We start from the raw sequence: 21,624 nt of genomic DNA on the forward strand, positions 1-21,624 counted from the left end.
AGCAAGGTGGGTAAGTTGCCCCTTGAGGAACTTCTCAAGAGAACTTCTCAAGTTCTCTTGAGGAACTCTTCTCCCTTTTTAAAGAAGATACAGGCAAATATGTCCCAAAATAACAAATGGACCACTCGCTCAAATGTTATGCAGACGTAAAACAACATGGCTTGTGATACACTTTAACACATTATCTAATAAATGTGTACATACACTATTATCATGGCTGTACTACATAAACAAAGACAAGAAATGATGCAAAACGCTTACAGTTGACATGCTAGAATGGTGGGGTTCCTGCTGTTTTTCTCTATTTTTCCAAAACCTCTATAACACAGATACATTATTTTATAGGGAAAAAAACGCTTTTTCTTTAAAAGCAAGAGCCAAAAAAAAAAAAAATTAAAAACTGTATATTCATTATGGACACAATTACATATTTAAGTATGCATCGGAGAACAACTGGGAGAGCACAAACCAAAATAAAAACACAGGCTGTGTTCAGGGGGTGGGTTTTCTCAGGTGGTGGCTGAATTTATTTAATCATGAAAGAAAATGTATGATTAAGAAGATAATTAAAAAGGGGAAAAAAAGACTAGTTTTAGACTTTTGTTGTTGTTGTTGATTTTTGCACTGTGAGACTTAAAAAAAACAGTATCAAACCTGTACAGCTTTAAGCACTTCCTTGACAACTATGTTGGGGGTCTCAGTGACAACAGAGCACAGAGTCGTGTGAAGGCAGACCCCAGGCCCAAACTCCTCAGCAGCTGGATCACAGTGTGCACCCCCCCAGCTGCCACTGCTAAAGGGGAAGTGAGGTAGGCAAAAGGCATTCCAATGTGGCCCCAGCAAGCTGTATGACTTCTTAGAGCTGTAGCTTCCTCCAGTCCAAAAGGGTCAGAGTTCCTGCCCTCTTGACCTTACGACGCTGCTATTAGATCTGAAAGAGCTGCGAGAAGTCCAGAACTCTTGTATACATGCAAGCAGTTGGCAGAGTAGTTCACAACCCTGACTACAGATCATCTGGGAAGCTTTAAAAAATATTTATAGCTAGGGGCACCTGGTGGCTCAGTTGGTTAAGCATCTGACTCTTGATTTCAGCTCAGGACATGATCTTGCGGTTGTGGGATCGAGCCCTGTGTCAGGCTCCACGCTGAGCGTGGAGCCTGCCTAAGACTCTCCTCTCCATCTTCCCCAACCCCTCTCGTGCTTGCTCACTCTCTAATAAAATAAAATTAAGTAAAATTTAAATTAAAAAAATATTCATTGCTTAGTCTGGCCTTATTCTCACTGGGTTGCTCTGAGATGGGGCCTCAGTATCTGTATTGTTTAAAAAACTCCCCCATGATTCTGGCACACCCCAAAGGTTTAGAATCACTATCCTCCAGCGCCAGATAGACATTACCTTCCCAATACAGAGAGAGTTCTAAGAAATAACAAAGTGGTAAAAATGGAATTTTTAGCTATTGCTACTATGGAAAAAATGAGAAATTTTAGCTACTACTGGTGGGAGTAGACACTAGAACCAACTTTCTAAAGGGCAGCTTGGCAATTTGTATTAGAATTCTGCAGACCTTGACCCAAGAAGGCACCCCTAAGAATTCACTGTACAGAAATAATCATGATTGCACAGAGTAAAACTATAGTGATGTTTACTGCCAGCTATTTATCATAGTGAAAAACTCAAAACAATCTAAATGTGGTTAAATAAGGTGCATGCATACAACTGAGGATAATGTAGTCATTAAAGGGATGTTGATAAAGAATGTTTAATGGCACAAGACATGCGTGTTCATGGTACACCGTTAAGTGAAAGGGAGGTTAAACAGAGTATGGTCTCATATTTACGCATTAAAAAAAAAAAAAAAAGCTGAGTGGATATACACCAAGAGGTAATCTCTGAACAGATGAGACTATGGGTGATTTTGAACTTAGTGGCTCGGAACACAGGCTTTGACAACACACACGTCAAGCTTTGGGTTCAAATTCCAACCCTACCATTTAATAGCTAGATGACCACAGGCAACAGATAGATCCTCAATTTTCTTCCCCACAAAATGAGAAAAACCGTATCTTCCTCAGTATTTCGAGAATTTAGCATGACAAATGTTTAATAAATTCCCTACGACAAGCATATATTACTTTTATGCATAAGCAAATAAACAAATGCTATTAAATCCTTACAAGCCCTAGTCTCTATCTTCGCAGTCTTACCCTATTTTGAGTGTGCCAAGCTGGGGACCTTGATGGTTTGACCCACCCAGGCTGGGCTAAAACCTCCCTCTCTTCTGCGGCTAAAGGTACCCCTGACTCCCACCATACTCTGCTGGCTTGATCCAATCAGATAAGCCCCCAAGGCAAGACAGGGGCCAGAACAGCCCAGGGGAGGGAGGAGGGTGGTGTCTGGGGCAGACTCACCAAGGCAGGGTAGGAGGGATAGCCTCGGCACTTGGCCCACACCAGCTCCAGGGGCTCCAGGTCTCCGCGGTCTTCAAAGGGCATCAGGAGGCTTCTGCCTGGGGGTGGGGGAGGGGAGGAGACAGCACCCAAAGGGGACTTGGAATGGCGCCCAGGAGGCCTGCCTGTGGCCTCCATTTCACTGGGGCAACCCAGGAGTGAGTCAGTCACATCCCCTCCACCCTTCCTCTTCCCTGCCCTTTCCTTAATTCTTAGACTAGACCAGGGGTCGACAAACTTGTTCTGTAAAGGGCCAAACAATAAATATTTTAGGTTTTGCAGTCCACGTAGTCTCTGTTGCAACTACTCAACTTTATTGTTGCAGCATGAAAACAGCCATAGATATTCTGCAAAGGAATGAGTATGGCTGTGTCCCCACAAGATTTTATTTTTAGACACTGAAATTTGAATTTCATGTAATTTTCATGTGTTACAAAATATCATTCTTCTTTTGATTTTCTTTTCAATCATTTAAAAATGTAAAAACCATTCTTAGCCTGTAGGCCCTACAAAAAACAGGCCATATGTTAGTTTGCTGACCTCTGGACTAGAACCCTAGGATGGTATTCCTTGGAAAAATATGACTGCTTTATCACCAGGACCCCATGAAGAGAAATAACAACCCAGCTTGACAAAACCACAAACTGCTCTCTGGGCCTCCCTGCGTGGTGGGCCTCATGATAGAGGCTTCATGGAAAAAGATGGCTGGGACAGACATCCCAGTAAAACCACTTGCTAAATGAGTTCTCTTCTGACAGGGCCACGCCTGGCCATCCAGGTCACCTGGATACACACCACTCAGCAGAGCCAAGTAGGTCTGCAGGTCCTTCATGGGCATGCTTTTCTCAGAACCTTACACTGCGTGTCCTGCCTGGGGCAGGCACCACATCTCTCCAGTTTACTCTGTTCTGCACCCGATGCACTAGCACACGTGGATGGACTTCACAAACACTCCTGAACAGAAAGAGGAACCTTCCTTCCCCTCCCCACGGCTATAAACTGAGAACTCAAGGTGACAAAGCTCAACCAAGGAAAAATGCCCAAACCCTGAAAAGTGGAAATTATATTCCTAAGGAACTATTACCACCCTCATTTATGATTAAAAAAAAAAAAATGTACTACTAATAATGAGGTATTGTTTCTTTTTTAGGATTTTATTTATTTATTTAGGGGGGAGGGAAAGAGAGCACATGAGCAGGGGGGTGGGAGGTGCAGAGAGAAAGGGAGAAGCACACTCCCTGCTGAGCAAGGAGCTGGACACAGGGCTCGATCCCAGAACTCCGGGATCATAACCTGGGCCGAAGGCAACCGCTTAACCGACTAAACCACTCAGGCGCCCCGAGGTATTGTTTTTTTTGCATTAGGTCAATAGCAATAACAACAAAAAGATAAAATCCAATACTAAAGAGGAAGGCTGCGGGGAAATTGGTGCAATTACACACTGTTGAAGAAACTGCAGACCAGTCTAATCCTTAAGAATGTAATTTGGCGGGGGGCATGTGCGTGGCTCAGTTGGTTAAGCATCTGACTCTTGATTTCTGCTCTGGTCATGATCTCAGGGTCCAGAGACTGTGCCCCGAGCCAGGCTCCGAGCTGAGCTAGGAGTCTGCTTGAGATTCTCTCCCTCTCCCTCTGCCCCTCCCCCTGCTTGCACGTACGCGCTTTCTCTCTCCCTCTCTAAAAATAAATAAATCTTAAAAAAAATATATAATTTGGCGGTATGTCTCAAGAGCCATTAAAAAAAATGTATGAATCATCTGCTTCAGTACATTCCGTCCATGGGAATTTATTCAAAGAAAAATAACTTTAAAAATGAATAAAAGGATTTTGAACAAAAATACACATTTACTACATTATGTATAACGTTAAAAGTTAGAAATAACCAAATGTCTAACGATAAAAGAGTTAAGTAAATTATAATGCACTGATTGAAAGATATATTGTTCCAATAATATGAGATAAATAAAGATTGTGTCAACATGAAAAAAGTGTGAGAGAACGTTGAAAAATGCAGAGAACGAAATGTTCTGGATTAACATTTTGTTAAAAATGTGCCTGAAATAAACAGAAGGCCACACAGAGAAATGAAGACAACTGTGTTAAGGTGATGATGAGACAGTAGAGGGTCGAAATTTTTAAATTTCCTTTCGCATCATTTTATAAGTATGTGCTTTTAAAAATAAGAATAAAATGTCACTACCAGAATCACAATGAACGTGCCAATCCACTGCCAGTTTTGCGCTAGATGCTGTTCCAATTCACCTAGATATGAGCCCTGCTTTCTGGGCACTGACAGTCAGACAACAGTGAAACACGCAGGCATGCATTCCTCAACACACATATGAGAAAGAAAACTGATGCTAAGGGAAAGTAAAGCGCTTGGGAAAAGGAAAGAAGAGAAGCCCTGACGCCTGTGTGTTATACGGAAGCTCCACAGACAGGGAAGCCAGAGCACCCCCGCCCCCCACAGGAGGGCTGCACTCGGAGAACAGCCCGCCCTGTCCCCACTCCACCTGAGCACCAACCAGCCCTCTCCTTTGGCCCTGCCTTGTCTGTTCTTGAATCCCCTGGTCCATGTATTTCACTGTTTGGACCAGCTGGAGTAGAATGTCTCATGAGGACAGGCTGAAAGCACTGGATCCCACGAAATCCCAGGGCAATGTGTGATATTCAGCAATCCAGGCTATCACTGATTACTCCAGTGAGGGCAGACTAGCAATGACTCTGGAAGCTACAAATACACACTTCTCTCAAGTACAGCAACTCCACTTCTCTACGTAAGTGTGTGCTCGCCAGCAATACAAAATGATCTATGTACAAGGTTGCTCACTGCAACACTGATTATAACAAAGAAGTGAAAACAACCTAAATGTCCATCTGTGGAGGGCTGGCACTCCTAGATAATGGGACATCAGGCAGCCAATAAAAAGCACAGAAGGATCTCCAAGATACATTATTAAATGAAAAAAGGCATGGTTTAGAGGAACATGTGTATATTAGCTTCTCTACTCTCTTAAACATACACACAAGTTTTGGCTTATATATGTATAAACTTCATCTAGAGAGACACAAAAGAAACTGCTAGCAGTGGTTGTTCTAAGGAGGGGACTCTTGGCTTTTCATTATGCACCCTTTTGTACCTTTTTGATTTTTGTTATCATGGGCATATATTACTATTCAAACTTAAGATGAACTTTAAAAAAAAAAAAAAAAGAGTATGAATGACCTGGAAGGGGGTGCCATCTGCATGCCCAGTGCTTGAGAGTTTGGAGGAGCCACGGGTCTGGCTGCAGCTCACAGAACTGGTTTTTTGGAAGGCCTGGGCCCCCTCAGATCCACCATACACCACTCCTCACCTGAGCTGCTGTAGTCAGAATCTCCATTTACACCTTCCAGGAAGGGGACGCGAGATAGGGCTGGCTTCCCACGGCTGCGTTTGGGGGGCGTCAGACCACTGCATATAGAGCAAGAAGGCAGAGGGGGCGAAATGAGCAATTTCAATGAATAACACACCCATTGCTGCTCTCCCATCTCTGAGAGGAGCGGAGCTACAAAAACTCTTCAACAAGAAGGGTTTCTCACCTTCCCCTAACAACTCGCACTAACCCATGATACGCTTCTGACCACAAAGTTCCCATGAGGCTCTGAGGGACCACTTCATCCACGTGGAAGGACTCTGGAAGGAGATGCCTGCTTCCCTGCCCAGGGACTTTTGGCCTTCATCCAGAGGAAAGGTCACTCCAGGCACTTGTCAATCCTTACAGGGTCTAAGCAGCCTATTCATGAGGAGGGCCAGTCTCACATCTGTCCAGAATTCTTTTACTCTATGGTTCACGCTGCTTCTTTAGAAACCAATTTATTTTTGAGGTACAAAAATGTGCCTCTTTCCCAAATTTTCTATAAAGGACATGTCTTACTTCCTTAATTAGAAAAGACATTTTTTAATTGAAAAAAAAAATCTATTTCTCACTTCCACTTTGTGTGTGAAGTGTTTCTTAGACAGAGATGGATTTTTTTTAAACAAACAAGCAGACCATTTTTTTTCCATACGGTTACTGCAGAGACGTAAAAAAAAAAAAAAACCCATATATATATGTATTAGACAGAGACTAGAAGGTAATAAAGCAAAAATGAGAATGGTAATACCAGAGTAATGGTATAACTGGAACCCACCCAAGCATCTGTATTTTCAAATAGTTCTCAATGCAATTCTAATGTTACGACCATAGCTGCGAGCCTCTGGGCAAGAATGATGTGGCTAGGGCTTGTTCCCACCCAAACTTTGAAAAATATCACTGCTATACAATTTTTTCAATGAAAAAGAAATGCTTAAAAGATGGGGCAACAATCTGAGGAAGAGCAGAAGTGCTTAGGACACCCCTGGTGGGATAAAAGGAGGCTGGCGTCAGGACTGGCTGGAGAGTAGGATACTCCCGTTTTACTGAATCATAGCTGACTTTATTATAGTCTTATTCAGAAAACCTCGCACAACCAGAACCCAAGGAATCCTAATCCTTCAGTAACTGGCAGGTTGGTAGTTTTTTCCTGCTAGTCAAAATTAGGACCTGTTTGGAAAAAAAAAAAAAATTAACACCTGCTTTACATTTCGGTTTCAGTTCCCACTCAACCTATAAAAATCTGCCACTGCACCTAAGAGACTCAGAGGCCTCTCAAAGTTCCTATCACGGATCTGGGGAGACATCTTCAAATATGACAAAAGAGGGCACAACGAAGTGGTTAAGAGGAACTCTGGAGCCAGACTACCTGGGTTCAGAACCTGGCTCTTCTGTTCATGAGTTCTGTGACCTTGAGCAAGTTACCCACCCTCTCTGAGTCTGGTGTCCCCAGGTGCTGCTGTGAGGATTTAGTACATTAATACACAGACAGCACCCAGTACAGCACATACCCAGTACTCAACAAATGGCAGATGGTAGTTATATAACAAATACTATTATATGAATGGCAGTAAATTTTAATGTCTCACTTTAAATATTATAAACTACTAATATTGTACTATCAAATGATGAGCTCTGAGGAGGAGGAGCTCAATAAAATAAGATGCACCACCACAACTAGGTCCATATACTCCTGTTTCATAGAAAAAGCACAAAGTGACTCAACCTGGCCTGCATTTCAGGCCTCTTTCCAAGTTACGCAGATCTAAGCAGCCAACCCAATCTGTAATTATTTTGTTTACTGGTTTAACATTCATCTCTCCCTTCTAGAAGATAAGCTCCATGAAAATACACCTTATCAGTACTTAGAACAATGCCTGGCTTGAAATAGGTGCTCAATTATTAATAATTGAGTAAGTGACCCATAGAAAGCGGGCACAGCCCCAGTCTGCTCAGAAAATCATCAGGAAATATAAAACCTGGGACAGGTGGGGAGGGGGATGGGATTAGTGAACACAGGTTCTTTCAAGGTTCTTTCTAATTCTGGGATTATATGATTCCAGTCTAATTAGTAAGTAAAGGGGCACCTGGATGGCTCAGTCGGTTGAGCGGTTGACTCTTGGTTTCTGCTCAGGTCATGATCTCAGGGTCCCGGGATCAAGTCCCACATCAGGCTCCACAATCAGCAGAGTCTGCTAAAGTTTCTTTCTCCCTCTCCCTCTGCCCTTCCCCGCCCCCCATGCGTGCACTCACTCTCTCAAATAAATAAATCTTTAAAAAAAAATAATTAGTAAGTAAAATCTTCCTTTATGTACTTACCACCCTCCTGTTTTAAACCCTGCAATTCCACTGAGATCCACTGAGTTAAAGAGGAAATGCCTTTCAAGGGCATTGCTCCCACAATGAGCAGGGCTCTAGAGAAATCGGTGGCATGGACTGGAGTTCTGCACAAAGGCAAACACATGGCCCGACGACAGGCTAACCAGAGGCTGGCCTGGCTTCCCTCCTGTGGTTCATGGCTGGGACGAGAGCCCTTCATGGAGCGAAGGGCCAAACACACCTTCCACTTGACTAAAGTCAAGGGCTAGGAGGGGATAGTTTGATAATCCCACTCCTACCCCACCCCGATGAACTGGGTTTCCAGGCATCATTATCTTTGAAGAGAGTTAGGAATTCCAACCCAGGACCGGGGTGAAAACATCTTGTAAGATTTTGAAAGCTCTGCTTCCTCTATGCCTAATGACTGTGTTTTCTCCCATCCACTGCCCCTGTATCTCTAGAGACCATGGAGGAAGAAAGCTAAGGTGATTCTGAGGCTTGGTGGGAGGAAAAATCTCAAAGGAACCACACGCCATGGCAGGGGTCCTCCTGTAGCCACTCCCCCCCCCCTCCCAGGAGCCCAGTAGCCAGGGTAGAGTGAGTATCTAACAAAACACACACTCAACCTGCCTTGGAAGCACTTCAAACCTAGACGCAGTCTTTTGGTGCTGCCCTGGGACCTTTCCTCCCCTACTCTGAACCCAGGATCCATTCAGTAGGCATGTTGGGGGACCATGAGTTGGCCTTCAGGACAACTTGTTTCTCCTCTGTGGCACTAAGGGTCTCCCATTTCCATGAATCCCACACTTCCTGGTGTCTTGCACAGCACCCATAACACAGAGTAGGGATTCAATAAATTCTTGGACTTGAAAGAAACTTTAATGTTCTGGTCTCAGAAATCCTCCCTTTTGGTAAAAGAATGGAAAAAGAAACCCACCCTTTCCCAACTCAAGGATGGCAGAAGATCTAGGGCCTTTGAATAAATGGCTATTTCAAACTTCCTATCTGCTCATGTCTTATTTGCACACCACACCTCTAAAGACGCCTTTGCTACAATGCCCCAAAAGGCAAAGGGCAAACCCATGTCTGTAACTGGGTTATCAGAGTGGCCCAGCGGGGTGGGTGGGGGATTGACTCAAATGTTAACTTAACTGGGCAACAGAGATCTGGCTATCCCTGTCCTCTGGAGCCAAACTCAGCTCTACAAACCCTGTAAAGCATCAGCAGCACTCCTCCCCTCCCAGTCAGATCAGACCTGAGAGGCAAGGGTCACCCTGTTTCCTAGGAGCTACCAGAGTTACAGACCAGAGGCCTCAGGAAATAGGAGGGGTGGGGGAAGAAAGAACTTAGATAAGCAGGAGGAGGTTCCATCTGGAGCTGAACAGAGAATAAAGGGAGAGGTGGCAGAGCTGCCAACCAAGCTTTGGGAACAACTGTTCTTACCTGCAAGCTTCAAATGCCAGTCCACCACTGAGACCCAAACTACATTCGGAGTCAGACCCGCTTTCGGTGTGTTTTCCAAAGCCATTGGTCACACCTGCCAAGGACACACAGAGTAAGCTTTGGTGCGGAAACCCCCTTCCCCTGACCCACACTGTCGTCTGAAGCAGCCGCCTCGGGAGGGCTCAGTGAGGAGGAGTGGAAAGTGTGGCTCTTCCTTCCCACGTGGGAAATGGGGCTTGGGTGGCGGAAAGAACCTGGTGAAGATTTGGGGGAAATGTTGCCTAGAGCAATGAGCAGACACTGCATTTTCCTTCCCATCCCACTGGTTTAATTTTAAGGAAAACACAGCACACAGCTCACACCAGTTACTGTCATTTGGCTACAAAAGGAAATACCAAGACATCCCTACTCCAGCTGGCTCCTAAGTCCCTGGATCTGCTTCTAATTTCAAGCCTCAATTATCAGGGAGTCTCCTCTGCCTCTTGGGGAGCCCACCCACCTTGCCTCTTCAGATAAACACTCACACACCCTATCCATCACACAGCTGGCAACAGCTAGCTTCATTCTTCTGGGATGGTGTCAGGAGAGGTTGGGGCAGGGTAAAGCTGTATCAGTCCCACCCCAAGATATCTAGCAAAGCTAGTCAAAGCTGAGGATGGGGGACTTCAACAGATCTAAAGCAGACCTGACCTTGCTGGCATGAGGAGTCAGAGTTCCCAGGGTTCTAGACTGGGATCTGAAATACAGGTCCCTTTTCCTCTTTAACTTCTGTTTCTCCGTTTCCAAAGATAATACCTTCTTACAGAGGACAGTATTACGTATGAATAAGAGAAGGTCTGTTTACAGAAGGGGGCCCTTTGGAGGCAAATGAAGGCTGTCTGGTCATCCCAGGGACATGATGCCCATGAGCTGCAGAGGCTTCAACTCCCCTCTCTATTACCTGATTCCTAATCACAATCCAGAGTCCTACAACTCTGGTAGCTGAGCCAAGAGCTCAAAGCTCTCAGTCACAGATACCTTGGCCAGAGAACTGTGGGGCAAGTTACACCTGTAAGAGCAGGTGCCTGAGCCAAGATACTGGACTCTAACTTGGCTGTGCCTCTAACATTATGGCTTCTGTTTAAATCACGAAGCCAGCTGCATCTCAGCTGCCTCAGCTGCCAAAGATCAACACCTGTTTTTGTGACACTCCACTAAGGTTGTACAGAAATATTCCTGGGTGCCAGGCCTCTGGAATGGTGGTGGATGAATAGATTCTAGCGGGTTCCCCAAGCAGTAGGCCCTCTCAGGTTGGATGAGCCTGACATCCAGACCTATTTTCTAATAGCGGGATTTTTCATTTTTAGAGCACAGCCTTCTCAGTGTTGTCTGGCTGCTCCTCATAGAGCAGAGATGACCACCGTCATGCTACCATCGACTGCTGCCAACCAAGTACTTCATACGGGATATTTCCAATTCTTAGAGCCCTGCAAGGGAGGTATCACCTGCCTCCTACTAGAAGTAAGGAACAAGCTTGAAAGGTTAATTAATTTGTCCAAGCCTACACAGCTCGTCAGAAAATGGGATGTGAACCCTGGTCTGCCTAACTCCAGGCCTCAGACTCTCGATTCTATATACTAATCTACTGCCCTAATACACGGAGGCTTGGGCCAGATGGAGAAGGGAAGGTATTGCTAGAAACAAAGTGTTAGGTGGGAAGCCAAAAAGCATGTGCTAGCCACACAGCCCAAAGCCACCACATAAAAGGACAAAAAGAGCAACACGAAAAGCAAAAGCCAAGAGCAGGCCTCTCCCACCAAGCAAGCTGCCCTCCCCCATCCCACTAAGACTAAACGACACTGTGTGCACCTCCAGGCCCACCTCACCCATCCAGCAGTGGCTCCTGACACGCCAAGAAGCCCCTCTCCAAACTGTCCCTCACAGGCACCCTGTCCTTGTTCCCATGCACGAAGGCCTGAGCCCTTGGCTCCATCTACTCCCTGATATTCTGCCTCCTCTCACAGGACCAGCTCACGCCCCGCCTCCTCGTGGAGCCTTCCCAACTCCTCCAGCTCCTACTCCCTGAACGCCCCCAGCAGTGCTGTCACTGCTGTGTTAGCAGTGCTAACACATAACCACGTACGGTCTGGCGCTCTAACATCTCTGCACCTCAGGACACAATCTGGTCTCCCCCCGGACTGTGGACTCTTCCAGAGCTGGAACTCAGTCTGACTTACTGTATGACCCCGTGACCAGCTTGTGCTGGACGTGTAGTAAGAACTCCTAAGGGATGGAGCCCCTGTTACCTACCTCTGGAGCCTCGTCTCCACCCATATCCCAGCTAACTCTGCGCAGCTGCGCTGGTTTCCGCACTGTTGCCCAGGCACGCAGGCGTTTCCACCTCCAGGGCTTGTGCACTTGCTAGCCTATCTTTTTGAAGTGTTCTTCCCCTAGATACCCAAATAGCTGACACCTTCAACTCCTTTAGATCTTTACTCAAAGGTCCCCTCCTCAGGCCTCCCCTGGCCACCCTCTCTAACACCATCCCAGTATCCTCTACTGCCCTTCCCTGCTAGATTTTTCTCCACAGCTTCTAATACAAGATGCAATCCACTCATTTGCTTTTAGTCTTTCTTCCCTACAAGGGAGATTTTTGCCTTTTGTTCATTGATTCCCCGCCCCCACCCCCAGTGCCTATGACAATGCCTGACAGAAATATCTGATGAATGAACGAACTAAAGTGAAGGTAGGAACCACTTTACAGTGGTTACACATAGCTTTGCATCCCCCTCAGGGCCAAAGAGGGCCCCAGACACAATCTGGCCATCTCAAGTTACTTTCTCAAAGCCTTTTCCTCTAGGCCCCTACTCATGTGCTAGGACCAACTATAAGGTATGGAGCCCTCAATGCTTCTATGGGTGTCCAAAGAGGCCACTGGGGAGGCAGCCAACTAGGGGAGGTGCTGGCTGGCAAGGCAAAGCAGGAAAGCAGATGAGAAGTAGAGAAGTCACAGGCGTGGTCACCTGTCTCCTCCTCCTGCCGGGGGGACCTCTCCCCTTCACTCTCACTACAGCTCCTGCTCCTTGGCCGTTTCCGGGAGTGCTGTTCATCCTCGATGCTGGCCGGAGAGGCAGGAGAGCCCACTGCACCGTGGTCCTCGCCATTCTCCAGGGCCCTGTCAGGGCTCCTCTGGAGCTTAACCCCATTCTTGGCCTTCTTGAAGAGGACTGAGGTGCGGCGGCCCACGCCACTGAGTGGGGCACCAGCAGGGGCATCAGGGGCCATGAGAGAGACTCTGTTGATGCCATTGTCACTGAGCAGGCGTTGCAAGGGCTCACTCCCAATCTGCAGAGGTGATTTTTCCAAGAGCTCATCTTCTTCCACCTTTCTGGGCTTTAGGAATCGGCTTGGAGGTTTGCTATCATTAATGGGTTTCAGAGTAGGGGGATCCGGAGGGGAGTCTTGCTCAGACAGGGAAGGTGCAGGCCCAGTGGGCTCCAGGGTTGGTGGGGGAGGCAGTTTGGAGTCATCTGTTAGAGAAAAAGAGAACCTGCTTGAACATTTTAGAAAAAGTCTGCCCCTACAAACCAGATACTGACACTGCTAACCAAGAACCAAAGGCATGGGCTATTATAAACCTTGAGGCATATCCCAGGTCTCCTGTCTAAGGCAAAGAGAATGTAGGATTAAGTTTTATCAGCATTAGTAATTCTAAACCATGTGTATTTGAATCACCTAGGAAGTTTCTTAAAAATTCCAGTGTCAAGGTCCTACCCCAGACCAAATGAAACTAAATCTCTAACGATGGGGTATTTTTTTAAAAAAGCTTTACCAGGTGAGTCTGATGAAATGAGTGTTACAAACCATTACTTCACACCTGAGAAAACTGAAAGGCACCTGGCTTCATCAATACTCAGTCAAGTTCAGCTTTACAGATTAGAGGTGCACAACTCTCACTCGACTCAAGTGTTTTCCCTCTGTCAGTGTATTTTGTCTCCTATCACCCAAGTGAAGCAAGCAGGACAGAAAGAGTAAGTTTACAAATGCGGAAAAATGAAAGCAAGTAAGTTACCTCAGTGGTTCCCAAACATGTCTGTTCGTTTGCCACTGTGAAACTTTTAAAAATTAAAACTTCCAAGCCACAGCCCAGACTTGCTTGAGAATTTTGTTTTGAAACCCTCTGGGAGGAGCTATTGCAGCCAGTCGCTGGATAGGACTCTGCACTGCCACAGGCCAGGAGTGGGATACAAGTGGCATGCTGACTGCCACATAGGGAGTCAGGAAGAGTGACTGCCAAATGGGACCTCCCAGCCATGTCCTTATTCTCAGTCAACCTACAATAAAATGGGCCATTCCTTGCAATTTGGCCCTTTACCCTCTGGAGATAACTCTGAACGTTTCTAGGCTGTGTGGATAACAGACCATCCCCAAGCTATAGGCTCAGCTCCCAGGACCTGTACGAGGAATACAATTCTGTCCCCAGTGAAGGGGAAGAATGGAAAGCAGCTCAGCTTTAAGGCTGGGTCTCTGAGAATCACCTCTGGATGTCTTTTGCAATCTGGCCTTTCTGCTTGGGATGGGGCTGTAGACTTGGCCAGCTGGGGTCAAAGCCATGAGGTAGCTCAAGAAGCCAGACCATCTTTAGGGTCTTTCTTCCTTTTCTATCCTCCCACCCCACAACCTAATCTGGTCTAAGGGCCTATCTACACGATGGTCTAAGGCGAGCTAATATTTAACTAGTATGTGCAATACGACCATATCACGTACAAGATACTATAAATACTTCTTTACTGGTTAGTAAAGACCTGCTGGGCCCCAGCCTCTAAAACTCCCCAAACCTGTCCACAATCTAGCAACTAAACATCCACGTCAGTGGTTCCCAGGAGCACACTCCAATACCACAGCCAACATCTACTCTGCTGAATTTTGGTCTCTACAGATTATTAAATATTTTGGATATCATCCCTGGATATACATGGAAGTGTGACCCCTCCAAGGGTTTTTGCTTGCCCACAAGGGTCAGACCTAAACTCAGGGAAGGATGGTTCCACTATGGGATTTCAGCTCAACCCTCACTCCGTTACCTTGGCCTCCAACCCCCCCGACTGCCCCTGTCTCTCACCTCTGTCCCCATCGTCTTCTGGCTCCCCCTGTGGGGCCTGCTCCAGCACAGCAGCATCCCCCTGGGGCCCTGCTGGCAGCTCCCCATTAGACACAGTCTTGTTCAGTGATGGTGGCTGTGGTGGTGGGGGTGGCTGCGCCAGCTTCTGCCGAAGGGCATTGATCTCCCTGCGCAGTAGGCGGACGCGGCGGGTCCGGGCCCCACTGGACCGCATGGCGCTCACCAGGTCCAATTTCTCCAGCAGCTCCTTCAGCTGCACCTCCGGGGACAAATGGGCCCGGTTCTCCGGGATGAGGATGTTGTCCACTGCCAGGGAGAAGGGAGGACAGAAGGGGCTGAAGGACCTGCCCAGCCCAAGGCAAGGGGAAGGGACCGAATCCTTCGGATGCAAAATATTCTCCTGGAATACCTGGGCCAGTGGCTTCCAGGAGTGTCACTGTGGGGCCTTGGCCCTGGTAACACCACTGCCCGGAGGGCAGCCACAGGCACAAGGTCAGAATCTGGGAAACATCTGCAGGAAGCAGTTCACAGTCATAATTACAGGCTCCGTGGAGCAGGCACGAGGCAGCTTGGCAATCCCCCGGCCTGAGTGACTGGCTACTGCCATTGAGAAGCAGGCAGAGTGCGGGGCTCAGAGGCAATTCCATTTTCCTGCTCCTCTACCTGCACTCTTCTCAAAGAGCCAGACGTACACGAGCATTGCACTCTCCCTGCCCCAAGCTCCAATGCCACAGAGAGGGCGTCCAGAAGAGGAAGACCCCTGGTAAGCTTTTAGCTTTTTCAAACAGACAGCTAGTACCTGATTCCCTATCCTGCCACTCAAGAAATACTCGGCGAATTAGTTAAACTTTAACTCTTGGAACTACTGCAGCCACAAGCAGGTATATCCCAGCTTGTGCCTACCCTCAGCTCTCCTCCTCGTGTCTACCCTATGTAGCTCCAAGGCCCACCCCGATCCCTGGCTGTCTGAACTCTGTCCCTGTGCCTCCTCCTGGTCCCTCTTCTCCCCACCCACCCAGGCTTCTCACCGTCTTCCCAGGAGAAGCGGTAAAAGTCCTCCAATTTGGGTGACTCAGGCAAGTGGGTGCCCCTCTCGGGGTCATAGCCGATGTTCTCTGCCTGCCGCCGGGCATGCCGCAGGATGGCCCCTCCCAGGTCCCTCAGGCGGACAGCTGCTCGGTGGAAAATTGTGTCTTTAGCATTATACTTCATGCAGTTGGTAACTATAAGGTTAAAGTCCTCCTCAAACTCCTCCAAGGTGCGGTACAGGTGAGACTCCAGCTTCCGCCTCATAGTAGAAAAATCCATTGGCTTGGATATGAATTCCAGGTAATCTGGAACCTAAACATATAAAACCTGTACAATTACAACAACCATTTACTAGCCAAACAGGTGCACCCTTCACCGGCACTCTTGCCTCCCCGTTTTCTGGTTTGGCATGCTGGCTCAGGCAGAGCCCCAGGGCCCTGGCCTTCCCTTGGTCTGCTCACCCCTCACCATGGGCAAGTCTACTAGCTTTGCCAGAAACCCCCAGGTCTTGTCCACCCTGCGGCCCAACCCCTTCCTGGCCTACTCAGACCCTGTTTCTAGTTCAGGAGGGGCTCATTGCTCAGAAAGTGGTGAGGGAACTTGCCTCACTTAGGTTGACAGGTTCGGCAAAGATATGTGCCGGATCCTTCTCCTGCAGCAAGTCCAGTGTGGTCCTCAGCAGAACGTTGAAGGGCATCAGCTCCAGCTCCATGGCAGCCTGCTGGACCTTGACCTGTGGAGGTGGAAAGAGATCAGAACACCCCCTGCAAAGAGGCACCCGACTTCTTCTTGATGACTATCACCAATCATGTTCAACAAATTTTCACAGGATATTAAGCTGACCACTATATGAGGAGCAATCACCCAGCTCTCAGCCTAGAAATAATGACCAACAGCTACCACTTTGTGACTGTTTCCTATGTATCAAGCACCATACCAAAAACTTACAATACTAAGTTAACACTTTCATAGTCCTTCCTAAATGCCAAGTGACATTCTAAACATTTTATGTAATATAACAAGTATATGAGGTAAGTACAGATGAGGTATTTTACAAAGAGGCACCGGCAGCACAGAGAGACAAGGTAACTGGCCTGAGGCTACCCAGCCAATAATGGGCAGAATAGGGACTCAGTCCCAGATAGTCTGATTCCGGTGTGTGCTCCTGACCACTCTGCCACGTTGCCTCTCTACTTAGATTACCTCAGTTAATCATCATAGTAACCCCGAGGGAGAAATGGCTATTCTCCCCATTTTACAAATATGGAATCTGAGGTTTGGAAAGAGTATGAGGAGTCACTAACCCGACAAGACAGAATTTGAACCCAGGTCTGACTTCGTTCAAAGAGCGCACTGATAAGATTTAAAATGTGATTTGGGCCAGAATTCTCACTTAGTATGCTGAGATATTGATCCCATCGGCCCTTGGGGCATCGGGGTTGGCCCAGGGCCTGGAGGCTCACCTCCTCAGGCAGCAGCAGCATTGTGCATTTACAATAGTATGTTGCACAAATGTGATTCTCTACGTATGCCCTAACGTTACAAGGTTGGGAAGCCATGGATTAGGCTATGAAATGTTTCTTCCTCCTGGTGACATCAAAACAGGCCTGCCTGCCTCCTTTTCCCTTTTATTTCTCTGAACCAGAGGCAAGAAGCAAAGCTCAGCTGTGGGACCAGGCCTGGGATGGCAAAGGCAGTTTGAATCCATGGAGAAGGTCCTGAGATGCCCTCCATGCCACCCACACACACAAGGTATGGCAAAAGCTGCCCAGTCTCAGAGGTGGAAATGGAGGCTTACAGGCCTCTGCAAGAAGGACTCGTGCTGGGGCTGAACAGTGAAGGAGGGTTTGAAGAAAGAAAGGAACATCTTTAACCCAGGCCTCTGAGGCATACAAGTAACAGCTGCTATTCCTAGACTAGACAGAACAGTTTTGGCTTGTCATTCATTCCAATTAATAGTATTTACTCTCTGCCACGTGCAGAGTGCACCAGTGGACACTTCAGGGAGGCAAAGACTATCAATAATGATGAGGAGCACAGCAGCTGACATTTCTATAGCCCCTACTTCGTGCCAGGCACTGTTCTAAGCTCCTTATATATAAGACATCTCCTCTTCACAACCTTATGATGTGGGTTCTATTAATACCCCCATTTTACAGTCAAGGAAACTGAGGTATAAAGAGATTAAGCAACTTACCAATGTCACACGAGCACTAAGTGACAGAGCCAGGACTTAAACCCAGGTAGTCTGGTGCCACAGCTCATATTCCTAACCCCTGCATTACACTACCTGCCTCAACATTCCCCATGCTTAGAGGCTTAGACCCTCCTTGGCTAGATTGGAAAATCTGAATGAGTCAAGATCATAAGTGTTTTAAGGGCCAAGTGAAAACCCTCAGAAGCTCCCAGGCCAGCTGTGATGCCCATCAGAATGGCCTGAGAAGCTTTTCAAAATACTCAAGACCAGACTCCGTCTGAGATTTTCTGAGTCAGCAAACTCCAGGGATGAGCCCAGGCATATAATAAGCCTCTGCACGAGGCCACCAGATGCTAAATCCCCGCAGTTAGAAGCCATGTGCAGCATCATACTCAATACAGATTAGCAGGCCTTGGAGCCCCCAGGGTTGGGCAGGAAGGGAAGAAACGGACACCAGGCGGAGGCTCCTGGCTCTCCTGATGCCACACTGACAGTGGGAGAAAAAGACCTTGAACAAGAGCCCTGGGGCTGGGGGCTCTTCCCCACCTGTTCCCGCTTGAGCTTCTCTCTTTTCCGAATCAGCTCAATCAGCAGCCTCGCCCGCTCCAAGTCGTGCCGGAGCTTCTGCCAGTATTTTAGCTCTTCCTTCACTGCACTTGTCTTCTCGTCCTGCTCCCGCTGCAGGAAGAAAGGGAAAGGAAGGAGGAGCTGGAGGCCTGTCTCCTGCCCAGAGTTCTCTCCCTATTTCAGACTCACAGGGTCTCAGCAGGTAAGGGCCCTGCACCCTGGCTGACCCACGTTCCTGAGAGCCCTTCCGCCTCCTCTCCACCCCATGCCTTCCTCCTGTGCTCCCCGAGCCATGCAGCAACATTTCTTAACTGCCCTGTGATAACCACTGCTGGAGTGAGAGCTGGGACTGCTCCCCCTACCCCTGCCCCCGGCCCCGAGGATACCAGGGTGCAGCTGTGCCCCTCAGGGCTGTAAAGAATTTCAGAAGGAAACTAACATACACCTTGAGGTGGAAAGAATTTCACCCTAGAGCTGCCACTTGGCTAGAAAACAAAGTGAAGTTCTTACTACAAGCTTGTACTAGCTGACCTGAACATACTTTAAAATACCACCAGCACCAAAAAATGTGATTCCTGCCCTAGAAGAGGTTACAGTAGAGTTGGGGGAAGAGGCCCAGTTTTGACACACAAGGGCACAGTAGCACAAATATAATAAAAACCCAACAGATAAACTATTGAGAGGATATAAAATAGAGAGGATCTGAGTGGGTTGGGGTTGGGTCAGGGAAGGCTTCCCACAGAAGCAATCTTACTAGGGTTTCACAATGGTGATGGACATAGGTGAACACAACAGTAAGCAAGGCCTCTGCTGGAACCAAAGAGACCACAGGGAAGAAGTGTGAAGGCAGAATTAATGATTCTTTGCTTGGTGAAAAAAATGGCCTGGCCAGAGCAGATAAGCTGGAGAACCACAAAAGCCAAGGAATATCCAGGATTAGCTGATAAGAAGCCTCAAATCCAGGCAAAGGAACCCAGATGTGGCCTGCCCGGAGAGGGGGAATATGTTCTGGAAAAGGAATATATTCTGGCAAATGGTGTGTAAGATAGTATCAGTTGCACAGCAAAGAAAGAATTAGAGGTGGGAGAAATAGAAAAAGCTATTGCTGAAATGGGGGGGGGGCATGGGTGAGCAAGGGAGCTGTAGACTGCAGACAAAAGACCATATACTGATACACTCCCCCCAAAATAGCAATAAGGGATGACTGACTGTGGCTTGTTATGGAGGGAAGAATCAAAAGTAACTCCAAGAGTAGGAATGTCTGAGGTCAGGAGGGAGAAGGTTCCATGTCAATAATGGGGAGGGGCGCCTGGGTGGCCCAGTCGGTTAAGCGTCTAGCTCTTGATTTCAGCTCAGGTCATGGTCTCGTGGGATGGAGCCCCATGTTGGGCTCTGTGCTCAGCGGGGAGCCTGCCTGAGGATTCTTATCCTCTGCCCCTCCCCTTGCTCTCTCTCTCTCTCAAATAAATAAATCTTTATTTTATTTTATTTTTAAAGATTTTATTTATTTGTGAGAGAGAGAATGAGAGACAGAGAGCATGAGAGGGAGAAGGGTCAGAGGGAGAAGCAGACTCCCTGCTGAGCAGGAAGCCCGATGTGGGACTCGATCCCGGGACTCCAGGATCATGACCTGAGCCGAAGGCAGTTGCTTAACCAACTGAGCCACCCAGGCGCCCTAAATAAATCTTTAAAAAAAAAAAAGGAAAAATACGTTTACTGAGAGGAAGGAAGATAATGAATTGTTTCCAATATCTGAATTCTAGGAAACAACATCTACATGGACATCTGTGGTTCCCCTGCCCCAGAGGGACTAAGGGCAGAAAAAAGGGATGAAGACAAGACAAGAAACGTGGAGCTACTGCCATACTTATTTACAACTGTAAGAGCGCATAAGCTCTCCCAGTAAATGGGCAGGCAGTGGAGCCCCTGGGACTATTACTACTGAGGAGTAAAAAGTCGAGTCAGCACAAGGTGCAGTCAGCCAGATAGAGGAGGAGGGAAATGGGGCCATAGAGAAGCTCTAACACAAGGTGATCCATGGTGTCAAATGCAGCCTAATGGCCAATACGGTGAGAACGTGAGGTAAGGCTCGCTGGGCTGGGTGGAGGTGGCTGATGTTCTATGGGAGCCTACAAGGGAGCAGGCAGACCACTACAAGGAGGGACCAGACGCAGACTTGCACTTCAGGACTTTAGTTACAAAAGGCAAAAGTGAAATCAGAGAACTCAGAGGGCATCAGAGTCATGTAAAAGATTGCTTCATCTCCGGGGTGGCGGTGTGGAAATATTAAAAGGCAGAAGTAATGGAACAAGTGAAGAGGGAAAAAGAACTAAAGATGGTAAAAAAAAAAAAAAAAAAAATTCAGGAGGCCTCCAACCAACTCAGAAAACACTAAACATGCAGCAGCTTTCTGTGGCTAAAAGGCCACCACAACTGGCCAGGCTCTGTGCTACAACTTAGATGGCACATCTGTGTGTTTTCTATGAAACATTTTTGGCAGATGTCAGTATAGTGTCTTAAGGAAAGTACTCCTTGTCCTAATTCATTCAACGCAGCCGCCTGGCCCTCATTCAACCCACTTCTTCCTTTCTGCCATGTCTACAAGGTTTTCCCCACATATATGGAAAGCTGGGCTTGATCTTCACTCTCTCCTAGAATTCGCTTCAAAGTCAAGCCTCTCCCATCCAGAAGGAGCTGCTGTCTGGTCCCAAGAGCTCTACGTGCTGGAGGTCGTTCCTGGGAGATGCCACCTGGAGGGGTAACCGCCTATAGGCAAAAGCTCTGCAGAGGACTCAGGGAGGGTGTCCCAACCATCCCTCCTTCTCCTTCACACTCCATGTCCTCCACCACCTTCAATCACTTCACCTACCTGCTCGGCGTTTCTTTGGGACTGCAGGTGGGAGTGCAGGCGCCGGATGAGGGGGACGCCATTCCGTGCCTGCCGCTTTAAGAGCCAGTAGTTGTGAAGCCGCTGTATGAACTGGTTTTTCCTCTGAAAGGAGAGACCACTACAGATCTTGTTCAACCTTGAGCAGAGGCACAGGGAAGTGAAAGACAAGGTCAGTGGGCAGCCCTGATTACAGCCTCCTCTTCAGACCCTGGTTCATTTCCGAACCTTATATATA

General features: G+C 47.5%; 1 protein-coding gene across 9 annotated transcripts in view; it reads right to left on the reverse strand.

The window, feature by feature from the left end:
* BRPF3 (bromodomain and PHD finger containing 3) overlaps window positions 1-21,624 on the reverse strand; it is a 58,901-nt gene that overhangs the window by 29,077 nt on the left and 8,200 nt on the right. For 5 of the 9 annotated variants that reach the window (XM_027601846.1, XM_027601845.2, XM_027601843.2 and 2 more), the window contains exons 3-11: window positions 21,369-21,525; window positions 18,479-18,610; window positions 16,340-16,468; window positions 15,735-16,047; window positions 14,707-15,012; window positions 12,608-13,114; window positions 9,606-9,699; window positions 5,805-5,902; window positions 2,410-2,507 (exon numbers count right to left, since the gene is read on the reverse strand). In XM_027601846.1, coding sequence (XP_027457647.1) covers window positions 2,410-2,507; window positions 5,805-5,902; window positions 9,606-9,699; window positions 12,608-13,114; window positions 14,707-15,012; window positions 15,735-16,047; window positions 16,340-16,468; window positions 18,479-18,610; window positions 21,369-21,525 — 1,834 coding nt within the window. The remainder of the gene's footprint in view (window positions 1-2,409; window positions 2,508-5,804; window positions 5,903-9,605; window positions 9,700-12,607; window positions 13,115-14,706; window positions 15,013-15,734; window positions 16,048-16,339; window positions 16,469-18,478; window positions 18,611-21,368; window positions 21,526-21,624) is intronic. The other 4 variants (XM_027601848.1, XM_027601847.1, XR_003521379.2 and 1 more) reach the window with 3 other exon arrangements.

Source organism: Zalophus californianus, chromosome 7 (genome assembly GCF_009762305.2).
Source record: "Zalophus californianus isolate mZalCal1 chromosome 7, mZalCal1.pri.v2, whole genome shotgun sequence".
Classification (NCBI taxonomy): domain Eukaryota; kingdom Metazoa; phylum Chordata; class Mammalia; order Carnivora; family Otariidae; genus Zalophus; species Zalophus californianus.